The 22,410-nt window shown below is 34.1% G+C and overlaps 2 protein-coding genes across 8 annotated transcripts in view; both read right to left on the minus strand.

The window, feature by feature from the left end:
- Positions 1-977, minus strand: part of LOC115451006 — a 102,683-nt gene extending 101,706 nt beyond the window's left edge. For 2 of the 4 annotated variants that reach the window (XM_037443420.1, XM_037443417.1), the window contains exon 1: positions 725-977. The gene's annotated coding sequence lies outside the window, so the exon portion shown is untranslated. The remainder of the gene's footprint in view (positions 1-724) is intronic. The other 2 variants (XM_037443419.1, XM_037443418.1) reach the window with 2 other exon arrangements.
- A 1,513-nt stretch (positions 978-2,490) lies between these two features.
- The window catches only part of LOC115453539 (elongation of very long chain fatty acids protein 7), an 83,180-nt gene continuing 63,260 nt past the window's right edge, over positions 2,491-22,410 (minus strand). For all 4 annotated transcript variants that reach the window (XM_037443594.1, XM_037443593.1, XM_037443595.1 and 1 more), the window contains 6 exons: positions 20,231-20,421; positions 18,190-18,270; positions 13,184-13,346; positions 10,876-11,012; positions 5,199-5,263; positions 2,491-4,891 (listed from right to left, as the gene is read on the minus strand). In XM_037443594.1, the coding sequence (XP_037299491.1) occupies positions 4,393-4,891; positions 5,199-5,263; positions 10,876-11,012; positions 13,184-13,346; positions 18,190-18,270; positions 20,231-20,421 (1,136 nt within the window). In that variant the 3' untranslated portion in view covers positions 2,491-4,392. The remainder of the gene's footprint in view (positions 4,892-5,198; positions 5,264-10,875; positions 11,013-13,183; positions 13,347-18,189; positions 18,271-20,230; positions 20,422-22,410) is intronic.

Below are 22,410 nucleotides of genomic sequence, written 5' to 3' on the forward strand. Positions count from 1 at the left end.
AATATTTTATAGTATTTGATATATAGAATAAATCATCGAATAAAAAAGGTATCGTGGTCTAATATCAATAAGAAATTTAATCGAATAGTTGGTAACCATTCTTTAACATAGTTACTAGACTAAACCTAGATCCGAACCAGACAGGTTAATAACTTGAAAAGCAGGAAATTAGCTCAAACAGTCTATCGACACAAAGGAAATGAACGCTCAGTTCTATTGTACGATGGAAAGTCGATGTTGTTTATTGAAAACGACTTTAATGAATAATTTGGAATGGAAAATCAATCCGTTTGCTTATTGTTAGGGGACCGGCTTCGCTGATTAATGATTTAATTTAAATATCAGATGCCTTCCAAGATTTGCAATTATTATGTCAAGCATTGATGTAATGCTATAAAGTTCCTCAAATAAGGACTCAGGAGTATTCTACGTGACTAGGAAGAGAAAACAAAGGCATAAAATAAATAAAAAGCAAGAATAAAGTACGTTAGAAACTAAAACATACAAAATATAAAACGTTAGTAGAACAGAAGGATATAAATCGTGTAAATTTGCAACACAAATCGCATTGCAGTCCCTAGTGCAGAGGTTTTTGTGTGCGGACTAAAAGAAACCAGCTTATTAGCATATTCCATTGCTTTGCCACCCCTTTTGCGTGTGAAATGAGATAGACTGACGTAAATATATATAACACAACACATTTCTAATGTTGACAACACATTACCGAGTTAAAACGCACAGTTACAAACGATTTATCAGGGTACAAAATGTTACATATCATTATTCACCAAGTGTCGGGCGAAAAGCATAGTTAGATTATTACAACGCGCCGGTATAACACATTATGTTGACGTTGAACATGTTTGGATCACAACAACACTGTCACGATTCAGTTTTATGTGGTTATTGTAAGGTTTTGTGGTTTATTTTGTTGTATTATAATGTGTCGCTCGGAGCGACGCGTACGGACGCTACGGCGGCGCGTACTCGACTAAACTACTCACCCCGGGCGAGGGAATCGTCCCGGCCAGCGACGGATTGCGTTCCGTTACACGCTTATCGATCGTTTATTATAATGGTCTAAACAGTTTTAAAGAGGAACTTCTTATTGTAAAAGTTTATTTATCGGTATGGATGTAGTGTGTTGATTATAAGGAGGATATAAAAAGGCTACGAAATTGAATTTATTACTTAATTTCCACATTAATCAAATTCATACGAACTAGGCGGAAGAAATTAAAATGGAAATATGTGTAAGAATTTGTCTAGCATAAAACGGATATTTAAACTAGATATTAACACAATTTTCATTGTAATTTGAATGAACTAACCTAGCAAACGCATAAAATATCTGGGTAAGATAAATTTAAAATGTGTTTCTTTAGTTACAACTTACAACGTGTTGCGTGAACCGGAACATGGGCTAACTTTAGTGACGGTAGCGCCATCTCTCTCGCCCGTAATTTACAAAAGGTGATAGAGCGGTGCGTGCTCACCCCGTGTCTACCCTTCTCATTGCACGGTTACAAAGACCATTTTTATAGAGCCCTGGGTTTTAGAAGTTTGCTCGAACACAGAGGTCTTCTGCCATCGGATAGGAATGTCTGCGATTTTAGGGCCAACAAATTAGGAATGGGGAGGAAAAAACGTTTGGGTGCGAGGTTTATTGACATTTTGCAGGGCTATAATTAAGGATTACCGAGGGTCTCGAAAGTTATCGGCACACCGTTAAATTTTAAAGGCTCGATTTTCGTTTCAATTAGTGCGTGCTATTGGCTATCAAATGAGTCGGTAACGAGATTGTAATTTTTATTGAGACCGGTTGAGTTTCTTACACTTAATTAAGACCAAGATAGATTCTGAGGTTCTTTAATCTGTATAAAATTAGTGTTAAATTAATTTTGAATACCGTTTACTTAATAACTCAGCGTGTTTGCCGTACTTAAGTGTAGTATATTTTACATAACATTCTGATATTTTTTTGCTTCTACAATCCGTAAATATTAATAAACAACAATAATTACATAATATTATTAAAACAAAATTATTTATGTTTATAGTGTTATTGATAATTGTGATCGTTTATTAAATAAGCTCAGGGAATCATGGGACTAATAGTAACTCTACTGCTTACCTCTTTAGCGATACAAGCGTGAACTATAGGCAACAACGATGTCTACATAAAGGTAGGCATTACAGTTATGTTGTTTGCTGCCATCTGTCTATAAAATCTAACTTACTCTAGTAGCTTGCGGTAAAGTAAAAGTTTTGTTCTCGTCTCGGTAACCTACCACATGGTTATCGTAACTGTTTACATTTTCAATAGATGTCGCTACATTACAAAGGTAAAAAAGTCTCTTATTGTCATATACAAATGAAACGTAATTTTTGTTTGGAAACTTAATTTATAATCGATATACAAATTACATTATATGACTTATAACTAAATATACATCGTTTACATCACCTATTTATACAAAAAAAAATACATTTTCGCTAAACTGACTGGTATACTTAACATTGGCATTAATTTTATTTAAAGGTTTTAATAACAATCCCATTTTCAACTGGAAGCCATTAAATTTATATTAATAATTTTGATATGATTATATTCATGTTCTTAGAAGTTCACAATTCACTAAAGATGAATTTTGGTTGCAGTATTGAAATATCACACAGTACTTCAACTAAAAGTCTATCGGAAGGAGCTCATAGGTGGTGTAATAAGCCCATAATGTAATAAATTCTACATATTCTTTGTCTATAAGGCATAGCGCAGACGTTGTTATCTTGTTGCGAAGAAAAAATAATATGAAAATGACCGTGCTTCAGCGAATATGTTTCATAGCTGTGTGCTGTGTTTAGGCAACAAGTTGAAACCGACTGCGCAATGCCTAATATTATGACTTGAGAGTGGATTATATGCAATTGCATATTTTGACCGGTTTTTGCATACAATGAGTAAATTCAGGGGATGTTACATATTTTTGCTACATAATTATTTATGTTTGACCAACTTTCTAAAAATTGAATGCGGAGCATTTTGGTACCTTACCTCAGGACCCTTATTTTAAGTTCCTACCCTGTTCAAAAAACATGTAATACCTACGAATTGGCTGCAATCGGAGATATTTTTTCGCAAATTGTATTCTGATTTTAAGTAAACAAAACTTAATAATTGCTTTCCTTGCATTAATTGATATTGCATACTTTGACGTTTCATGCATGTTTGGTGATATTTAGATTGTATATAATCCTGTCATTATGACTAATTTTATTACACTTGGGCGAAATTACATCATGGTATGTTTACCATGAACTATATACCTAATAAAGATATTTCATATCATAAGTATAATTTGGCTATAAAAATATGGAATGTATTTATGAAATTTATCTAAAATTAATATTTGTGACGATTTCGTAGTATTTCTGCATCACTTGCACCTTTTAAAATGTAATTATAATCAAAATATTTACATCTACCGATACTTAAGACTACGTAAAGCTTAGTATGAACGGAAATAAGTAAATAAAAAAAAATCTGTTTAGCGGGCTCAATAAAATTTATCAAAATCAATTCTTTAGGCTGGAAATACTTTTTAATCACATTCGTCCAAAAGCAAATATAAAGAAAGAGATTTGCAAAGAAAATATATTGGAAAATGAATCAATAAGATCCGATTTTTATTTAATTTAATTTTTAAAAACCAAAACATATCTTGCGTTGAAGCGTTTCTAACACAGTTATGGACAGAAATTTTTATTTTTACAACTTGTAATAAGTACTATCAGCCTAAAGTTGAGATTTACTTTTTTTCATTAGGCACTCATTAATTTCAGTGTAGTACGGATACAGTTTCAAATATCAAGTGTTTTTGTTTGACGAAAAATAGTAAAGATGTATGAGGTAGTTTATACAAAGTAGAAAATTTGAGCATTTGATAAGTGTTAAAAATAAAATCTCTAGAGAAAGTTCAGTACAAAGTTAATACTTATTTACATTTTCTTATATATTTAATATATATTACAGCTCGCAACGGAACCACAGACTTTGACTAACAAAGACCGTACATTTTTGGAAAGATTTTAAAAATATTGACGACTCTCATTATGACATTAAATTAGAAAGTCAATTGGAAATAACGTTATTTCTAGAACCAATTACTAGAACACAAAATGTTTAATAAAGTGGCGAAAGGAGCCTGTTTTTGATAAATTCTTGTAGGTTACGTCTTTCTCTGAGCATGTTAAGGATTTATTGTTCATGAGAGAAGGGCCGGAGCTGTTAATACACCAATGAAGAGTAAATCATTGAAGGTCACAATTATTTCTTAAAATCTTTCATTGCTTAATGTACAAAGAGGCAATAAACTAATTTTATACCAGAGGTTATTGCACTTTTTTGTCTGTGACATCCTGTGATACTGAACCATTTTTGACATAACCGTTTTGATTTTCATGGTTTCTGACTTGTCCGTTGAGTATTTCACCATTCGTTGTAGGTCTGTTGATTTCACTTACATTAAAATGTCCATTAACTTCACTAGTTTTGATATGTCCATTGGAAAGGTGGATATTTTGCATGTGTCCGTTCATTAAATCACCATTTATGGCGTGTCCGTTGGGTATGCTACCATTTCTTACATGGCCATTAGTTACCTCACCATTCTTGAGGTTTCTGTTAGAGATAATGCCATTCTTTATATGTCCATTAGAGATGCTGCCATTTTTAATATATCCGTTAGTTTTAGCGTGTTGTTCTGTGACGTTGTTATTGTTGTTTGCTGCTTCGACTGGTGCTGTCTTCTTCTTGTAAGCTTGACTGTAGAAGTTCATAAACAAGACGATGAAGATTGTGGAATGGAGTATCAGTCCAGCTGCTATTATTCTGCAATGTCATGAGATTATTTTGTTAATATTCTATACATCACGTGAGATCGTTAAATTATTTCAGACATTATTTGGAAAAAAATGTTTCTAGAAAAAAAGACCAATATTTATACCATTAAAATTATTTTGTTTATGTTTAGCGTATCGTTTTATTGGAGGTTTTACACATTGAGCATATTTTAGTTTTCTCTCAATGTTGATTGATACTGAATGGGAATCTAAAGGTACTTATGAGGCTATCGGCAATTACAGTCTTTATTATGCTAATATTAGTTTTCATATACGGTGAAAATTTTATTACTTACTTTGGATAGCCACAGTCGCAGACCAAGGCACTTATCGAATGGAACAGCACCATGAAGAATTGGGCCTGAAATAAACGAAAAATTATTAAAGTAAGTAAATATCAACACTGATATTGGGGTATTGGCTAATATTTAAAGGAGTCAACCGAAGAGACACGAAGATCAGTGATAAATATTTTCTTTTATATAAACAATATTTAACCCAGATTCAATCAATATCTTCGAAAATAATTTACTAAAGTAATTCTTTTTACTGATAAAGTGGGCGATAATTAAAAATGCTTAAGTATTTAACTTCGCAAAGCTAGAGTTTAATGGGGTGAGAGTAAACCTAGGCCTTAAATATCTATGCAGCTACCGGCTAGACTATCTCCGTATGTCACAAGTATTATTTGCGAGAAGTATATTTTGCTTTCTCTATAGAATACATGAGCACCGTAACATGATGTGGGATTATGATTCTCATTAAGTTTATTTCGCGTGATGTGAAAACCCGTTATACCTCGTTCCTACGATTAGATTTGCACATTCGTTTATTTACCAGTATATTTAGGTACTATTTTATATTCTTAGAAGAAGAACATTTTTATAATTATATCAAAGAAAATCTATATCATTTATAAGTAGATAATCGACGCTTGAAATGCAATCACGTCTAAGCGACAAATATACCGAAAATGTATTTTATAAATATTTAGAATAGCCATATTTTTCTGCGTCATTTGATTTAGGTTTTGTAGTTCTAGGACAATTTTAATGGCATTAGACTATATCTTTATAAAATAAACACTTTAATTGTTATGAATTTTCATATTCAAATCGAAACATTAAATCACTCTACTCAAAAATTTACTGATAGTCGCTTAGATATTATTGCCTTTCAAGCGTCGAATTTGTGTATTTTTTTCTTTGTATACGTATTGTATAATGCACATGTATTAATGTTAATTTTAACCACGAGGGTTAAACTTCACTAGCTAACTTTCATATTTCTTGATTACCAACCGAAGTTACAAAGCGGTGAAAACCTTTAGATGCAGCTAGTAACCACATAACCTTTAAGACTCCTATTTAGTTTCAAGGAATATTAGTCATTGCTCTCTAGTAATATGATTTCAACGTAACATTTCAAAATTCGAGACAAAGTTCCTGGCATTTCGAGCGTAAGTATGCAGTGTGGTTCTGTTAGCTATGTGCAAGGATGTAACGTACCGGCTACTGTGACGAAACAGTTAGCATAGGTTGACACCGCGACTTAGGTGGCATGACATACGTCTAGTGCATTTACTTTCTAAAATACCTTTTTTGTGAATGTTGCTGAGGTCATATTTCAAGAATTATAGGATGAACTAACAATAAAAATTTAACAAGAGTATGTAAACTGAATGATTTATACGTATAGACTGATCAGAATATTGCTAAAACGGTGTTCAATCTTAAAAGCAGTGATTTAAGAGCGAGTTTTGAAAACTAGAAAGAGATTTGTACTGGATTGTGCTTGTTAAGGTTTGCTTTATGTTTTTACCCTTAAGCGTTGGGAATTTTATTCAAAAAAATATTTGATGTTTGAATAATATAGTTTTTTTTTTACTGACATCGCCTTGTGGTGCCAACATATGATAAAATTATATGCAGCTATTATTTTTTTCATTACTTAATATTACGTTATGAAATCAGACATCCTTTCTCTTGCAATCAACGTAGTGAATAGAAAAATAACGGGTTACTAATAGACACCCCAACTCGTTTCCAGACATAAACTTCATCATCATCATTAGCCTATATTTTAGTACACATGCTGGACATAAACCTTCTCCAACACGCGCTATTTCATCCGGACTTCCGCTTGTCCTATCCAGTTTCTGCAAGTGATCTTTCGCAAATCGTCTCTTCAGCTAGCTGGAGGGCGTCAGGCGAGACTTTTTGGATGACCTCAGAGAACAACTTATAGACGTGGCTCAGGAGTAAGATGGGTCTATAATTCTTGAGGACTTTATGTCCATTCTTAAAGGGAAGCACCACCAGACTCCTACTCGACGCCTTTGGAGTTCTATCACCGTAAAGAACAGTGTTATCAACTTCTATACTCGTATTTGACAGGAGGTCCTCCTGCCTTTAAGAGCTTCGAAGAAACTCCGTTCGCACTAGGGGCTTTTCCACTTTTATGTTGGCTCTAAGCCAAAACGATCTCACTTTGGTCGATGTCTGACAGTCAGTCGCTATAGTGACGAGGTAGGGTAGCTCTGGAGTCATGGTCATCATGTTGGGATAAGGAGCATGTGCAGCGCATATAAGTCCTCGATTTCAGCAAAAATCTTCGACCTTTACAAAACGGTTTTACGCTCGTGTGTCAAATATGACATAAACTTACCTCACAACTATTTACAAAATGCAATATCTAATCATTCAGAACGTTTCAAAGAGATATTTTGCAAGATAATTTCATAATGGCGATGAATTAAATAATTGCATTTGACCTTAGCGAGTAACAGTAAACACTAATGAAATGATTGCATGCGAATGCAATTTTGTGGGTTGCATTATTTTCAATAGATGTAAAAGGACTTAAAACTTATAGAATTTCCTTTTATCGTCAGATAGTAGTATGCAAGTATTGTGATGTTTTGGTTTTGAGAACACTAAAGGAGGGAGTTATGGAATTGATATAAAATATCTAACGGTAGACATAATTTAGGTTACATTTTGTGCAAATAGTTTATCATTCAGTTGGTCTTACGTTGTTTGTATAGGAACTTCTCTTAGTAATATGGTTTGGTACGTCGGCTAAGATTGACTGACGGAATAAAAGACGACTTTTTCTCTGAAGGGCTAAGCAGAGGTGCAACTAAGACACCCACTTTTCGCTACGGTTTTCTGCTCATGATGTTTCAGGAGGCACTCTATCGCCATATTGGGTGCAAATTCCAGACTCTGGGCTGACACGTACTTAGCAGAAAAACTCAATGTCATTATGAGCGGCTAGTGAATTGAACTCAGGATTTTGAACGGTGGTCTTGCCGCGTACACAATACACCTCACCAGGAAGTTATACTATTATGTTGACTATACATATTAGTAGCTTTATTCTTAGATAATAGATAAAACTTTAACAACCATTAACATGTTTTATATTAATATTTTTACTCACACGTATGTAGTAAAAAAAGAAAGTGCTAAAAAAAGGTTTGAGTCATTGATGAAACTATGTTTCATAATACTATTGTTAAATACCTTTTGATCTCCAATTTTGGTGTCATATGAAACTTAGTATCACAATTTTATGAAAGTATGAAACGTGTGTGTGGAAGTGAAACCTAAATGTATGTAAATATTAAAAGTTTTATACATCGAATTTTATGATATTTGGTAGTTATGAATGCTTTAAAAAAGATAACCTTTGAAGGGTTTTTAATTTTGACAATTTTCTAGCGAATTTTGTTGACACGAATGTCGCTATATCCGTGCAATTATTTTTGACTAAACATTTAAAATAAAAAGTTCTAATACTGTAATAGCATGTCTCCATCGTTTGCCGTATCCTAACAATTTGCGCAAGCGCAGATCCTGTCTCTCGGAATTCTAGGCGCGGTACTATCCTTATAGGCCGTTTGAGTGTAAGCGAATTGCAGCTATAATTACGGAAGCACCTGATTTTAAAAATGCATAATTATAATGTTTTTCCTTGCACTATAATTAAATTAGGCAATTACTATGCAATCGTGTCGGTAAACATTTTTGACTGTACCTATTTGGTGGTGTACATTTTGATTTGAATATTCAGTGATGCAATCAATTAATCAACTTATGCAAGAATATAGTTCACCCCGTGGCCACGAAGTGATGCAAAATATTTGAAACGTCGGGAGTAAAAAAAAACGTGATAAAATCCGTAAAACTTGTTTTATTTTATAGAAGTAACTAACAAAATAATAATAATAAGTTTTACCCAAAAGTATGTAGTAATACGGAAAGTGCTAAACAAAGGGTCATAGTCATTGATAAAACAATATTTTATAATAATATTGTTAGAAATTTTTGATCTTTAATGTCGGTGTCATAAAATTTCGTATCACGATTTTATGTAAGTATGAAATGTGTAGACAAGTGAAACCAAAATGTATGTAAACGTTAAGGTTTTTATAGATCGAATGTTAGAATATTTAGTAATAATTATTATTAATTTGCGTGAAATAAAAAAAATGTGCGCATCCAATAATAGGATATTTGGTAATTATAATTAATATTTTGTGTGCAAAAAAAATTAAATTAAATATAAAATAAAAATAGACAATCACGCAATCAATCGGTGTGTATGAGTTAGTTGTTCTCTCGTATATTCTCACACGAGTATACGAGTGTGTGCATTATTTTAACAATAGGCGCCTACATTGCTCCAAAACGCTATAGTCTACTTTTATCCCGTGTATATATTTATCGAGAAACTTTTACACGCAGGCGGAGTCGCAGCAAGCTAGAAAACAATAAATTGTCTCTCATTCGACCGCGGAATAGCACAAAATTCTCAATTACATTTAAATAATTCGCGTTGTAGTTGTGTAATGCCTGTCAAAAATTTTACCCGTCCAGACGCCATGTAGAAATTTCTAATAACGTTTTAATTGTGGAAGACAATTATTTACGTAATTATAAGCATTGTTGCCAAACATCTGAGATCGTTTTGTTCTCGCCAGTAAGTTTGTGTAATTGGTAAGTAGACCGTGTAGGTCTTGTACCACCAGTGAAGTGAATGTTTGTTTGAATTAATTGAGGATTTGTTTATTTTATGGCACATTAATAGTTGAAACAACATGTTTAATTAAAATTACAACGTTATGGACAGGTCTACTCACTAATACAGGTGTGAAACGGCATTTATATAAAAAAATAATTAAATTTAAATTACAAGTAAATGAAAAGAAATTCAGTAAAATCAAATCAAAATTTTAATAAAATTAAAAATGGAATAATTTAGCATGAAAAATATTATAAAACACATCTCAAGTAGTGGTTGCCAAGTTTAGAAGTCATAAATAATTGTCCGCTTCCTAATTTTGTTTGTTATATTCGTTTCTTTCTAAACTATGTGTTAATGAGCACTAATTATAATATGAAAGCCGAAAGTGATTTTGAGTTACTCTGCTTAGTAGTGGCGCGGAGTCTGGAAATGTGTCCAGTAAATACCAATACGCTTCAACCCATTTTACATGGGACTTAATGTACCTATACGTGTTATGTTCCTGCCTACCCCTGAATAAAGGCGTATATTCGTGAGAAGAGATTTTGGTAAACATGGAGGCGTCTTGGATGGAGGCGAACCGGAGCCTCGCGCCGGGCTTTGGAGGACCTTTTTTACGATCATATCGACGAAACTGTTAAAACAAGGGATTTCTTTATTCGCTGGGCCCGGGGCCTTGCATCGTTTTGTTTTTGCTTCCACCTGGGACCTCGTGTCGTTTAGGGTCGCCACTGGGTGAACACAACAATGTCTAAATAAAAGAGATACTTAGATAAATTTGTCGATCTGGAATTATGATGTTTAAGTCGTTCCTTCGTATCCTGATGTAGCTCGAGAAGTAACGTTAATATTATTTTGATAAGATATCTCTTGTGGGATAATAAAAGCCGGACTACGAGACTGATGTTGTCTGCAAGTTCACAAATAAAATCAGATACTTACCAGTTGCAGCGTGGTGAGATGTTTCTTCCACCAGAGGTACTTGTGGTACTTCGGTCCCATTGCCGCCACCATGTAGTAGGCGTACATGATCACGTGCACCAGATTGTTAACGATGTTCGAAAAGGTTCCGTGACCACCTGTAAACAATTAAAATTTGGTTAGTAAGTATGTTGTTGCTACTGACTCAGTGGCGTAGTTGTATTGCGTGCGCAGTACATCGCTTTGGGGTTGACACCCTGGTTGCATCTCTATCTACTCAACACGTCAGTCCTCCCTGTGACCATGAAGACTGCAAAGTCTTCGAAAAATCATGAGAAAATAATAATATAAAAAATCGCGATAAAATAGTTTTATTTCAATACTAGCTTTTGCTCGCGGCTTCGCCCGCGTGAAGGAGTTTTACGGGATAAAAGTGCCACTATATGTTTTCCCGGGATAGTAGCTTATAACCTTCCCAGGGTCTTATACTATCTCCATACCAAATTTTGCTTTCTTATACCACGTCTTATGTCACGTCCTGTTCCTGTGGGAACGGGATAAAAAGTATCCTATGTCCGTCTCCTGGTTCTAAGCTACCTCTCGACCAATTTTCAGCCAAATCGGTTCATCCGTTCTTGAGTTATAAATAGTGTAACTAACACCACTTTCTTTTATATATATATAGATTAAATTGCATAGAAGCAACTGTCAATTTGAAGTATGTGTGTGAGAAATTTATGAAAACTAATCGCCGCCATATCTTTGTATGTAGTCAAGGTGCCTTTTTATTGTCATATATGCTAATAGCAAACAAAACAAAAATGTATGAACATACACGTCTTAGTCTGCCGCGAGGATATGTCATCCTATATATATTTGTTCTCTATTAGCATTAACGATTGTATGAAGGCACCTTGTCTACGGCCCCAGGTGCAATAAAATGACATCTCCGAGACGCTTTAAAATAACATACAATATTGTTTTATCTGCCTATATAGTATGAACAATTTAAACTCAGTAAAAAAGTAATAATTTGAACTTTGTAAAAAGATGATTCTAAACAATCTTGACATCTCATCACATTGTTATTAGTCAATCGAAATATCAATTTGTTTACTCTCATCTTTTTACTTTCTAAACGTCAATAGATCAATCTCAGATAACATTGTGCCTAATATAAATATTAATCTAAAGGAAAATAACCAACCCCTCTATGAGTTTCAGGTTGTTCCATACATTAAGTTAAATTAGTTAAGCTGATGGTGGGATATATTTTATATCCACCCAGATAGCGACCACCATACATAACGTGTTAAAACCCGCCATATTGACACGTAAGCGTGTCCGGTTCCGGGATCAGTCTGTGTATATCCTGTGTATATATGTTCCAACAGGCTGACAGAATTGTACCTGCCGACGGATAATCATCTCTCGTCAGTCGACATTCTTTTGGATCCCACTCCAAACTATCAGATGCAGTGGGATCAATTTGCCGTGCACGTACAAAAAAATGGGTGTGTAGGTGATACGGAAGCGAGTAACAGACGTGAAGAGAAATAAGAACTGAGACCCTGTTATTTTTCGCCTTTGCTGCGACGCTGCCGCGTCCATATTGTTTAACAATTCACAATTAGTAAATACCCGTACATGAACTGCGTTTCTGGCCACTTGTTATAGGATAACACGCTATTTTTGTCGTATCCTTGGTATTTCCAAAGAAATGTTTTTATATCAATAAGGAGATACAAATTGCTCTCAATATTAAAGCGTTTTAAAAGAATTGAATGAGGGTTATAGCAAGAAATTAAACTGAAAATAAACAACACAACAGGCGTGCAATAACAATAGAAATGTAAATGATTTTCGTATTTATTTTTTATTCCGATTTTCGTTCATATTTTCTTTATTATAGGTAATAGTTTAATGCCACTTCTACACACGTATTATCAGCGCTAGTTCTTACTGTTATTATAATCATATTTTATAAAACATTTCTCCTATGACAAATACCGAAAGCTGTGAAAACCAGTTTCTTAATCGCTTTGCTGCAGGTTGTCAAAACTAACCACTTAATAAATCATTGGAAATACTTAATCATTTAATTATATTCTTAGGTGCCTTCGAAATTAATTACGTAAATACACCATAACTAGTTTTTGCTTACGACTTTGCATGGAATTCAGTTACAACAATAAAAAAAAATACTTTGAAAGTGCAAGATTACCGCGTAGCAAATTTCACCAAAATGACTTGCCATAGAATCCTAACAAACACAAACAGATACTTTCGCATTTATAATATTCTTACGGATGTTTAAACGAATTCTCACCAGCAATGAACTTCACAAGCAGCCACGCCTCAAACGGAGTGAGTGAGTGATGGTACAGGTGGAGCCACGTGATCTGGCTCTTCTTCTTTCGAAGCACGAAGAATATCGTGTCCGCGAACTCCGACAACTTCGAGAAGTAGTATACCCAACAGAGATGCAACATCTGAAAGAGAATATAGCATATTATTGATTAATGAAGATCTGTATGAAATATGACGATAGGGTAGGTACCATTGCAATGTCACTGTGTAGTCACTGTCATGTTCCGGTTTGAAGAACACTGTAGCCAGTGTAACTACTGGACATAATAAGACTTAACATCTCATGGCTCAGGATGGCGAGCGCATCGGAATACCAAACAATACTTTGTAATTAAAGGTGTTGGGGGTTTCTACTGTTTATGGGCGGTCGTATCTCTTATCAAGAAGCGAACGGCAAGCACGTCTCGTCATTCAAAACAATTAAAAAAAAACAATATTAAATAGGAAATCCGTAACTTCCTCATTAACGTTTAAAATAACTCTAAAGGGAAGTCTGTCAAAATCACAAGCAACATCGCAAGATTTTTCAAAGCAAACTTTCCACTTAAACGAAACAGTAAATAGGCACAACGGAACTCGATGGCAAGCGGTATGACGTAAAGCAAGGTTGTACGAGTACTTTCACTATTACAAAACAGTTCAACGAACAAGTTCATTGACGAGAAAAAGCAGTTGTAATGAGCCGCTTGTGCTCGAAGGCTTGGGATAACAGAGAAAGCTATCCAGTCTACGCCTATGTCGGTAACTGCATGATTAGATATAATTAGCCACAAAAAATAAGATGACTATTCGATATTTAGGAAGTGATACAATTATATATCAGTCGTGAATCATCTAAGATATTTACGTATAGGGGGACACAAAGAATTTGGTATAATTAAACGTCTCTATGGAGAATTGAATAAGGTGCCGGGTAGCGGATGAATGCGGGCTGCTCAAGACCAGGATGGTTGGCGCTCACTTGGGGAGGCCTACGTTCAGCAGTGGACCGCGACAGGATGATTGCGATGGAGAATTTAATCCTTGAAATATAAACCCATGTGAAATGATACCGAGCTGGGAAATGAATTCTAGCCTTACACGAGTTTAACCAATTACAATACCATTAGCCTCTAAGAGGCGATAAATACAATAACTTTACATAAATGATTATGTCACGAAATCCATAATATTTTAAGAATGTGCAAATAAATTATCATTGACTTATTCAATGAAGTAGTGCAAATTTTTTGCATAAATAAGCAATTTCAATGTTTTTGACCCTATATTTTTGCATACATAAATATTCATTTATCTATATAGAAATATGTGAAGGTAATATTTTTATTGCAAAAAATACGCGTATTATATAATTGGTTTATTGCGTAATGAGCTAAAATATGTTCCTGATAGTATAGCTCGTAATAACCGTTTGAAAATTTAATAATAATAATAATAATAAAGCTTTATTTATTCCATACTTAGTTCAATAAACATGCAATAGGTGACTTATTTCTTTTAAAATTAATTTAATTAAAGTTAATTTTTAAGTTATGGACCCCCTTCGGGTAAAAGCCTCCTCCAAGGAACTCCACTTATCTCTATCCTTCGCGACGCTTAACCAATCTCGGCCTGCCGTCTCTACGATCTCGTCAGACCACCTGGCGGAAAATTTAATACTGACATCTTATTGTTGCCATTTCGTGTTGCGTTTTGGTGCAACAAATTGCTACAGAAAAATGTAATAATAAACCTTTTTTTAACCGACTTAAAAAAAAGGAGGAGGAGGATATCAATTCGACGTGTTTTTTTTTTATGTTTGTTACCTCAGAACTCGCTCATTTATGGACCAATTTGGAAAATTCTTTTTTCAGTAGAAAAGGCAGCACATTGTTTTCGTATATTTGTCAATGTATTTATCTAGCTTAACTAGCAATTTTAATTAGGCACCGACTCCAAAATTGGTATCCAATATATATTTGTTATGTGAAATAATTTTTTGGTTTTGAGTGGTTTTTGAAGGCGGTTTAATTTTTTGTTAAAATGCCGGTTTGTCGGTTCTGTATATGTTGAAATTGTTTTAGAAAAGTCACGTGCTAAAGTATGTCGAAGTGTCGATTTACCTGTTTCAATAAATCCAGTTAACGCGTCCGCGCGAGCCGGTCCGTGTTATGTAACTTTATTCGCGATTTTCGAGGTCATCTCTATTAACACGCGGTGGTGTAAATCAAATTATGTTTTTGGTATTAACATAGGTTCCAATTAATTACCGACGCTGTTTATTACCATTTAATTTGGGTCTCGTATTTTTGTTTGGGCAATAAAAAATGTATTTACCGTTAATACTTCTGATGTATATCACTAGGTTATTTAAAAACCGGAGATATTTTCGTATCATCAGCTGTAATAACTGAACACACATCATCATCACTGAAATAAAACTTCGAACATTTCGAGTCTGTCTTCCAATTGGCTTGAGTAAGATCCTTTTAGCGATTCTGTTTCTCAAGTGAAGGCTTGGCATTCCTGTGGTTAGTCTATCAAGAGGGTATTATAGGTTGTAGTGGCAAAGGGTAATTTTTTTCAAAATGGAACCTGACACAACATAAAATAAGTACTAATAATTATTAGTACTTAAATCCTTCTAATGTAGTTTTTACATAAATTACGAAAGGGAAGGTAGGAATGAGTTATATGGACTCTTCGCCACTGGTAGGTTGAAATTAAATCGAATAAAACTATGTTAGATGATGCAGCGTTAAAGTTACATTTAAACAAACATTAACGTCATAACTTTTGTCATCTCACGTCAATTGACCCTCTAAAATAATTGCTAAGTTCTTTTAAACATACCTACAACCATAAAAATTTGTCAGATTCCATTATATTTTAACAAAAAGAATGTTTTCACTTTTAATGTGGCAACAAGAAAGTTGTCTCGTGTCGTGAAACCGGTGTTTAGTGAACTTGACCGACGGGTCACAGAGTAAACACTGTACACTACAAACTGTCTGCAGAATACGTAATATATTTTCATAAATATATTTACATATACTTCAAGAAGAAAAAAGCTTAATGATCGGAATAAGCGGAGTGTTTTATGGCTTATTTGAAAATAATTCAGTTTTGTTTGTTATTTTGTCAAAAACCCAATAAATATTAACCGAATTGCATTTAACAGAACGTATCCGATGCCAGCTCTTAAGATACACCTATCAGAATTCCACCAACGACAATTAATGGCCGTAAAATCTTTTTATCACTCATCCATCTATATGCATGATTTTATGTATAGACAAATTTAAAACAAAGTCCCCTTTCCGTCTTTCCGTATGTTCTTGATTGTCTCAAAATCTACTGAACGTATTTTTCTTTGTCTTCTTTTTCATATCGTCATTAAATCATGATATGAACGTAGATCACATAATTGCGCACGGAATATAAACAATCTCAATGTGACTTTGTTTTTGTGATTAAAGTTATATTTTTTGTAGATAATAGCGCACGTCTTTAAGTCTGCATATGTTCATACCGCCGCAACTGCTAACTAACGTCAGCGTAACAAACCTAATACAATATTTTAAGGTGATTTTAAATTTTATATCTATAATGGTTCCTAGCCTTCACATCTACAATTCATCTCGTTTATTTATATTTATTTAATCATAAGTTTGAGATTAGATATAATACAGTTTAACAAGGAAATCTTTACACGCATGTTTACGGCCGCCCTGAAATTAATTTCAATGTCAATGCTTTACAAATTGTTTATTAACTGGTTCATGTGTGGAGTGGACAATGATGTGACAAAATTGAGAAGGGTATGCTGAGGTGGTTACACCATTTGGAGAGGATGGATGATAGGAGATATAAGGCGAGTGTTGATGGTAGAGCCAGTAGTGGTCGACCGTATAAAACTTCGAATGTGAGATATCTGATATTCTCGTTACAGATCAGAGCAAAAGTACTCTGAAACGGCGGGAATACATGAAAAGATTTATGAAGGTGGAGAAAGCGAAAGTGTGGCAGTATTAAACAACGTGTCAATGCAAATTCTATGCCTAACCTTATGAGATAGAGGCGTAGCCTTACTCGCTGAAAGTGAATGTTAAGTCGCTGTTTGATCACCATTTGCTCGGGACTAGTTCACCAGTAACGGATGTATAACACTGACCACGTGTTGTAATAATAGTAATGTTTGAAAAAATATGTTGCGGCGACTCTACATGGACTAAGGGCAAGTCGCAAAGCATAATTATATTAGTATAAATCCCCGCTTTAATAAAGGTCTACAGATCATTGATCTAGCTTTCTATGTAATCTTAAAACATAATGTCGTGAAGTTTGTCATATGGCCGCCATAATACGTACTCGGTAGTCGCTTTCTATTGGTGCGTTTACGCATCGGGAAGTACACAATGGTCTGATTTGTCGTGTTTTTGTGATAATCGAATTTGTACTATAATTTTCGATTACCAGAACTTTCATTTATCACTTTCTAACATATAGGTACTATGGAAAAAGTTAATTTGACACAGCGGTGTACTGATTAAGCCTGGTACTAGTTGGTGTTTTTATATCACCACTAAAGTTATAACTTGATATAAGTTTAGTTTAGTTTAGTTTATCGGTATAAGAGAAGCTTCTTAAAATGTGTTTTTATTTGTCATCTTCTTTGGACAAATACTAATATTATTTCAGACTAGGTTCGGTATATTTTTTTCTTTTTCCCTCCTATCTTCATTCTGTATAACTGATATTGTCAATGTCCTATTTCATCAATACTACTTGGTGTCTAGTCTCTTGTATGCAAGAGCTATGACTTTTTAAAAACATCTTAATATGTTTTTCGTACAAGCCAAAATTTTATTAATACTCGCGTGTTCTAATTTAAAGGACATTGCATCAAGTAAAGTTTGAACACTTAAAAATTTATATTTTACGATAGCAGTAGTATTACTTTAAATTAAAGAGCAGTATGCTTACCCGTTGCGCTTTTTCACTGTTGCTGTAATCCACAGGTTGACATGTGAGGCTGTAGTCTCCCCACCAGCCCGACATCAAGTGCTGGTTGAAGAAAAATAAATGATTAATTGTTAGCACACTCATACTCTCATGGTGAAGTAATTGGTACTCCAAAAGGACGTCGGAAACCTTCAGGGATTATTTTGGATGAGTTACACGCTAAAATAAGTACAATAGAATTAGATTTAGTGACTAGAATTGCTTGTAGTTCGTTTTAGTACTTTGTCGATACTTATATGACTTTCAATAAGAAACATCGACTAACGGTATCGTTAAAAAACTGTAAGGCAACGTCGCCTTGACCCTATTCGTACATTAATGGTATTACCTAAAACTCGTCAATTATTACCAAACGGCGGTCAATCAACCGTGAATACTTCATGCATCGCGGAACTCGACGGCTAGCGGAAAACGGACACTTTTAGTATTAAAATTTCTTTGAACAGATGTTCAAGAATAATTGTTAAAATCGATAAGGACTACTGGTGAATAGACAAGTGATTTCAGTGATTCATTTTTTTTGTAAATTATTTGTTTAAACGGACTTAATACGTCTACTAGTCTATTAGGCAGTGCAAAGCTATCAGTGGCTCGTATAATATATCAACTCTACATTTCGTATGACTCTATTAGAATGATTGCTGTATTTGGTGGCGGTCACTTAACATTAGGTGGCCCTACCTATTTTTCTGTAAGTAAACGAGTAAGCACGTGGTGATAATATACAAAAATTTACCGATATTGATGTTGTTTATTTATTGTATTTGACTTTGTTTGATTTAATTTATATTTTAATATTATATGTTATTTTAATATTATAAGTTCTGTGAAAATAGCATGAAAATTAATTAAGAAATGAGGCAGGAATTCAAATTTCAAATATAGCTACGTGCAGCAGTGCGCGTGGAGTGGGAATATCGCTCCATCCTTCTTACACTCGAATTGTATTGCCCACTGTCGTCACATGCAAGTATTTCGTCTCTTTTCTGTTTTTTGACACTCAATCCTACTACCACATTTCAATAGCTTATAACTTGTGGATTTTACTTCAGATTTCAATTATTTCTTCTGTTTCAGAATTTATATGACGTATATATTTTATAAAAGTAATAAAAAAATAAAAAAGCGGCGATAGCCTAGTTGGGTGTGGAACGGACAGCCGAGACGAATGTCCGCAGGTTCAATCCCAAGGGCACACACCTCTGACTTTTCTAAAAATCATGTGTGTATTCTTTTCGAATTTATCGTTCGCTTTAACGGTGAAGGAAAACATTGTGAGGAAACCTGCACATCTGAGAAGTTCTCTATAGGAATTTCGAAGGTGTGTGAAGTCTACCAATCCGCACTAGGCCAGCGTGGTGGACTAAGGCCTAATCCCTCTCAGTAGTAGAGGAGGCCCATGCTCAGCAGTGGGCAAGTATATAATACAGGGCTGATATTATTATTTATTATATAATGAAAAAAATAAGCCAGATACCCTATTCGGAACAAAAAGATAGATACTCTGAAGTACAACACGTCACGGATATTTGGCTTGTCAAATGACATTTGCCTTGACACCGCCAGTGCGTGTCTTACGAAATGTTCGCATGGTCGCATGCGAACTTCCATTGTGATTTTATTGATTAATTTCCTATCGGTTATTGGGTATGTTTTGCTGGATAAATTAACCATATTATGATGGCCTTTAATGCATACACGTTTAGTGTAGCTAGTCATACTCGAAACGAATTGTAAGACTCTTATTTTACACTACTGGCTCGTAGAAGGGCTTCATTTGAAAAGTATGTGAATATTTTTACTATCGGGGTAGCAACAAAATTACTTTAAACCCCTTGACTTTCTTTAAATATCGCAGCCATATTCAAGATTTCACTGAATAATGAGTGTTTGTTGACAGTACTAATTATTTACCGCCATCAACAATAAATGTCTCAGGATTAAGCGACATTTGAACGATTATCTTTCTCTACTATACTTAATATATCTAACAACTACTTACCTCATAAAACATATAAGATGAGAGCAGCATCTGCCCCGCGTTGTACGCGACTAGCGTGTTCTGAATCCGGAAGGGCTTGCGGTTCGCCATCCACAGCGGGCCGGCGACCATCACGAAACTGAGGTACACCACCACCATCGCCAGCGTCGGTAACGGCGTGTCGAACAGGAACCATCCTTGTACCCGAGGATCTGGAGAAAAAATAGTATTAAGTTTTTGTGGATTTTTTTATACTGCACAGCAAAGTGACCTGTCTGACGGTAAGTAGTAAGGGTCTAAATGGACTGTTGACTGACGAAAGATGATAACTCTCGCCAGCGGATACAAATATATCTGCATATTTGAAACTGTTTATATGCAGGCTGTTCAAGGAACGTGATGCTGCTTATGGAGAGTTTACACCTTGTGTATGGTGGTCGCTATCCGGGCGTATACGAATGTCCTACCACCAACAAATCTAGGATCCATGGTGTTAAGCTAAGCTTTTCTTTTTGATTTTACAATTTCATCTAAGGAATATTTTTCAAGTTAAGAGACAATTTGTAATCATTAATACTCGTTAGTAAGCAAATGATATATTGGGTCATACAGATGTATTACTAACGGGCCGATACCGTCGTAATTCTAGAAGGTCGCCAGTATCTTTTCAATGAACACAGCTCAATGACAAAATGTCTAAGATCAATCTGGTTTCTACAATTAACCAATACAAATTATTCTCTAAACTCAATATTGTTAACACACAGCAAATGTATCAAATGTTTACTAGAAAAATTGACCCAAATTTTATAACATTTTGCGTATTCAAAAAAGCTAACTTTTATGAATCAGTGGCGTATAAAATATGTAATACTGCATAAAAGGCATGCAATTATTTTTAAATTCTGCATAAACCATGTAAATTTTAATAACCTGTTTACTGGAACCTGACGTGATACACGTAATCTTCAAAGAGTTGCTACCTGTTTCACGAATAAACCAAAAAATATTTCGATGAAATTTATGCAACTCTTGCGTATGGCCTACAGAAGTGTTTAAGTGAAATTATGGAAAGGTTTATTTATGTAATAAGAAAGCGCTTCTCATATTCGATGACTCTGAAAATATGCAATTTTAAACAAATAACGTTTATTAATATTTACAGTTCCGAATTATGAAACTGATATGGTATAACATTTATTACTTAATTAAATTTTCGAGTGATATTGTAATCGACAGTTTTAAACGTAACACTTATTTTAATGATATCAACTCTTAATAAAGTGATTCTGATGGTACGACTATTGTAAAGTAAATAATTTATGCAATGCTTCTCTGGGAATTAATTAATTATTATAAAAAATACTGATCGTAATAATTATGGCTAGTGGTTAGTGGCGAAGGGTCCAACTATCCCGATTCCTGCCGGTTTCCTTGTCGTAATTTATGTAAAATATAATTATTATTAAAACGATTTGCAAACATTTATGCAAATTATTAATACCTATAAATTGTGTCGGCTTCGCTTTCGGAAAATTTCATCCTTCGCCACTGTAGTGGTAATTTTCTTTGACGGTTTAAACTGCATTTAAAGGGTGCAGTATCAATTTATTGTAAGAGGTATAACTTTTTGTGACACTTAGGATTCGCTTCAGCTCATCAAGCTGTGGTTTAGAAAGGCCCTGCGATGTGAAAGTGTTAGATGTAACAAGAAATTAAATAAATAATAGTATACAGACAATCATAATTATCACTTATGTAAAGTCGAAAATGTGTATGATGTAAAGACATTAAAAATGTATCAGATGATGTCAGTGAGTGGAGCGTTGAGAGCTAGTTATGAATATTTTTTATTATTTTGTAATTTCAGTACATTTGCGTATGTAGAGTGGGTTAATGTATTATCCGTTTTCTATTTCCTCATGTCAATGTTCCTAATAAAAGACATCAACGCGTTTTCAGTTTAAGTTGTAAAGGAACGACACAATTATTACGAACTAATAGACACGACGACATATAATTTTGTTAATATTACCACATTATTTTCTCTCAATATTGCATGAACTATATTCAGAAAAAAAAATTATAACATAATAATTGGAAGTCAAAAAAAAAACTTTATTATGATGTCCTGTTAAATAAAATAAAAATTTAAATTATTCAAATAAACAATTTATTCACCGAGTTCACATTAATTGCAA

This window comes from Manduca sexta, chromosome 26 (genome assembly GCF_014839805.1).
Source record: "Manduca sexta isolate Smith_Timp_Sample1 chromosome 26, JHU_Msex_v1.0, whole genome shotgun sequence".
NCBI lineage: Eukaryota > Metazoa > Arthropoda > Insecta > Lepidoptera > Sphingidae > Manduca > Manduca sexta.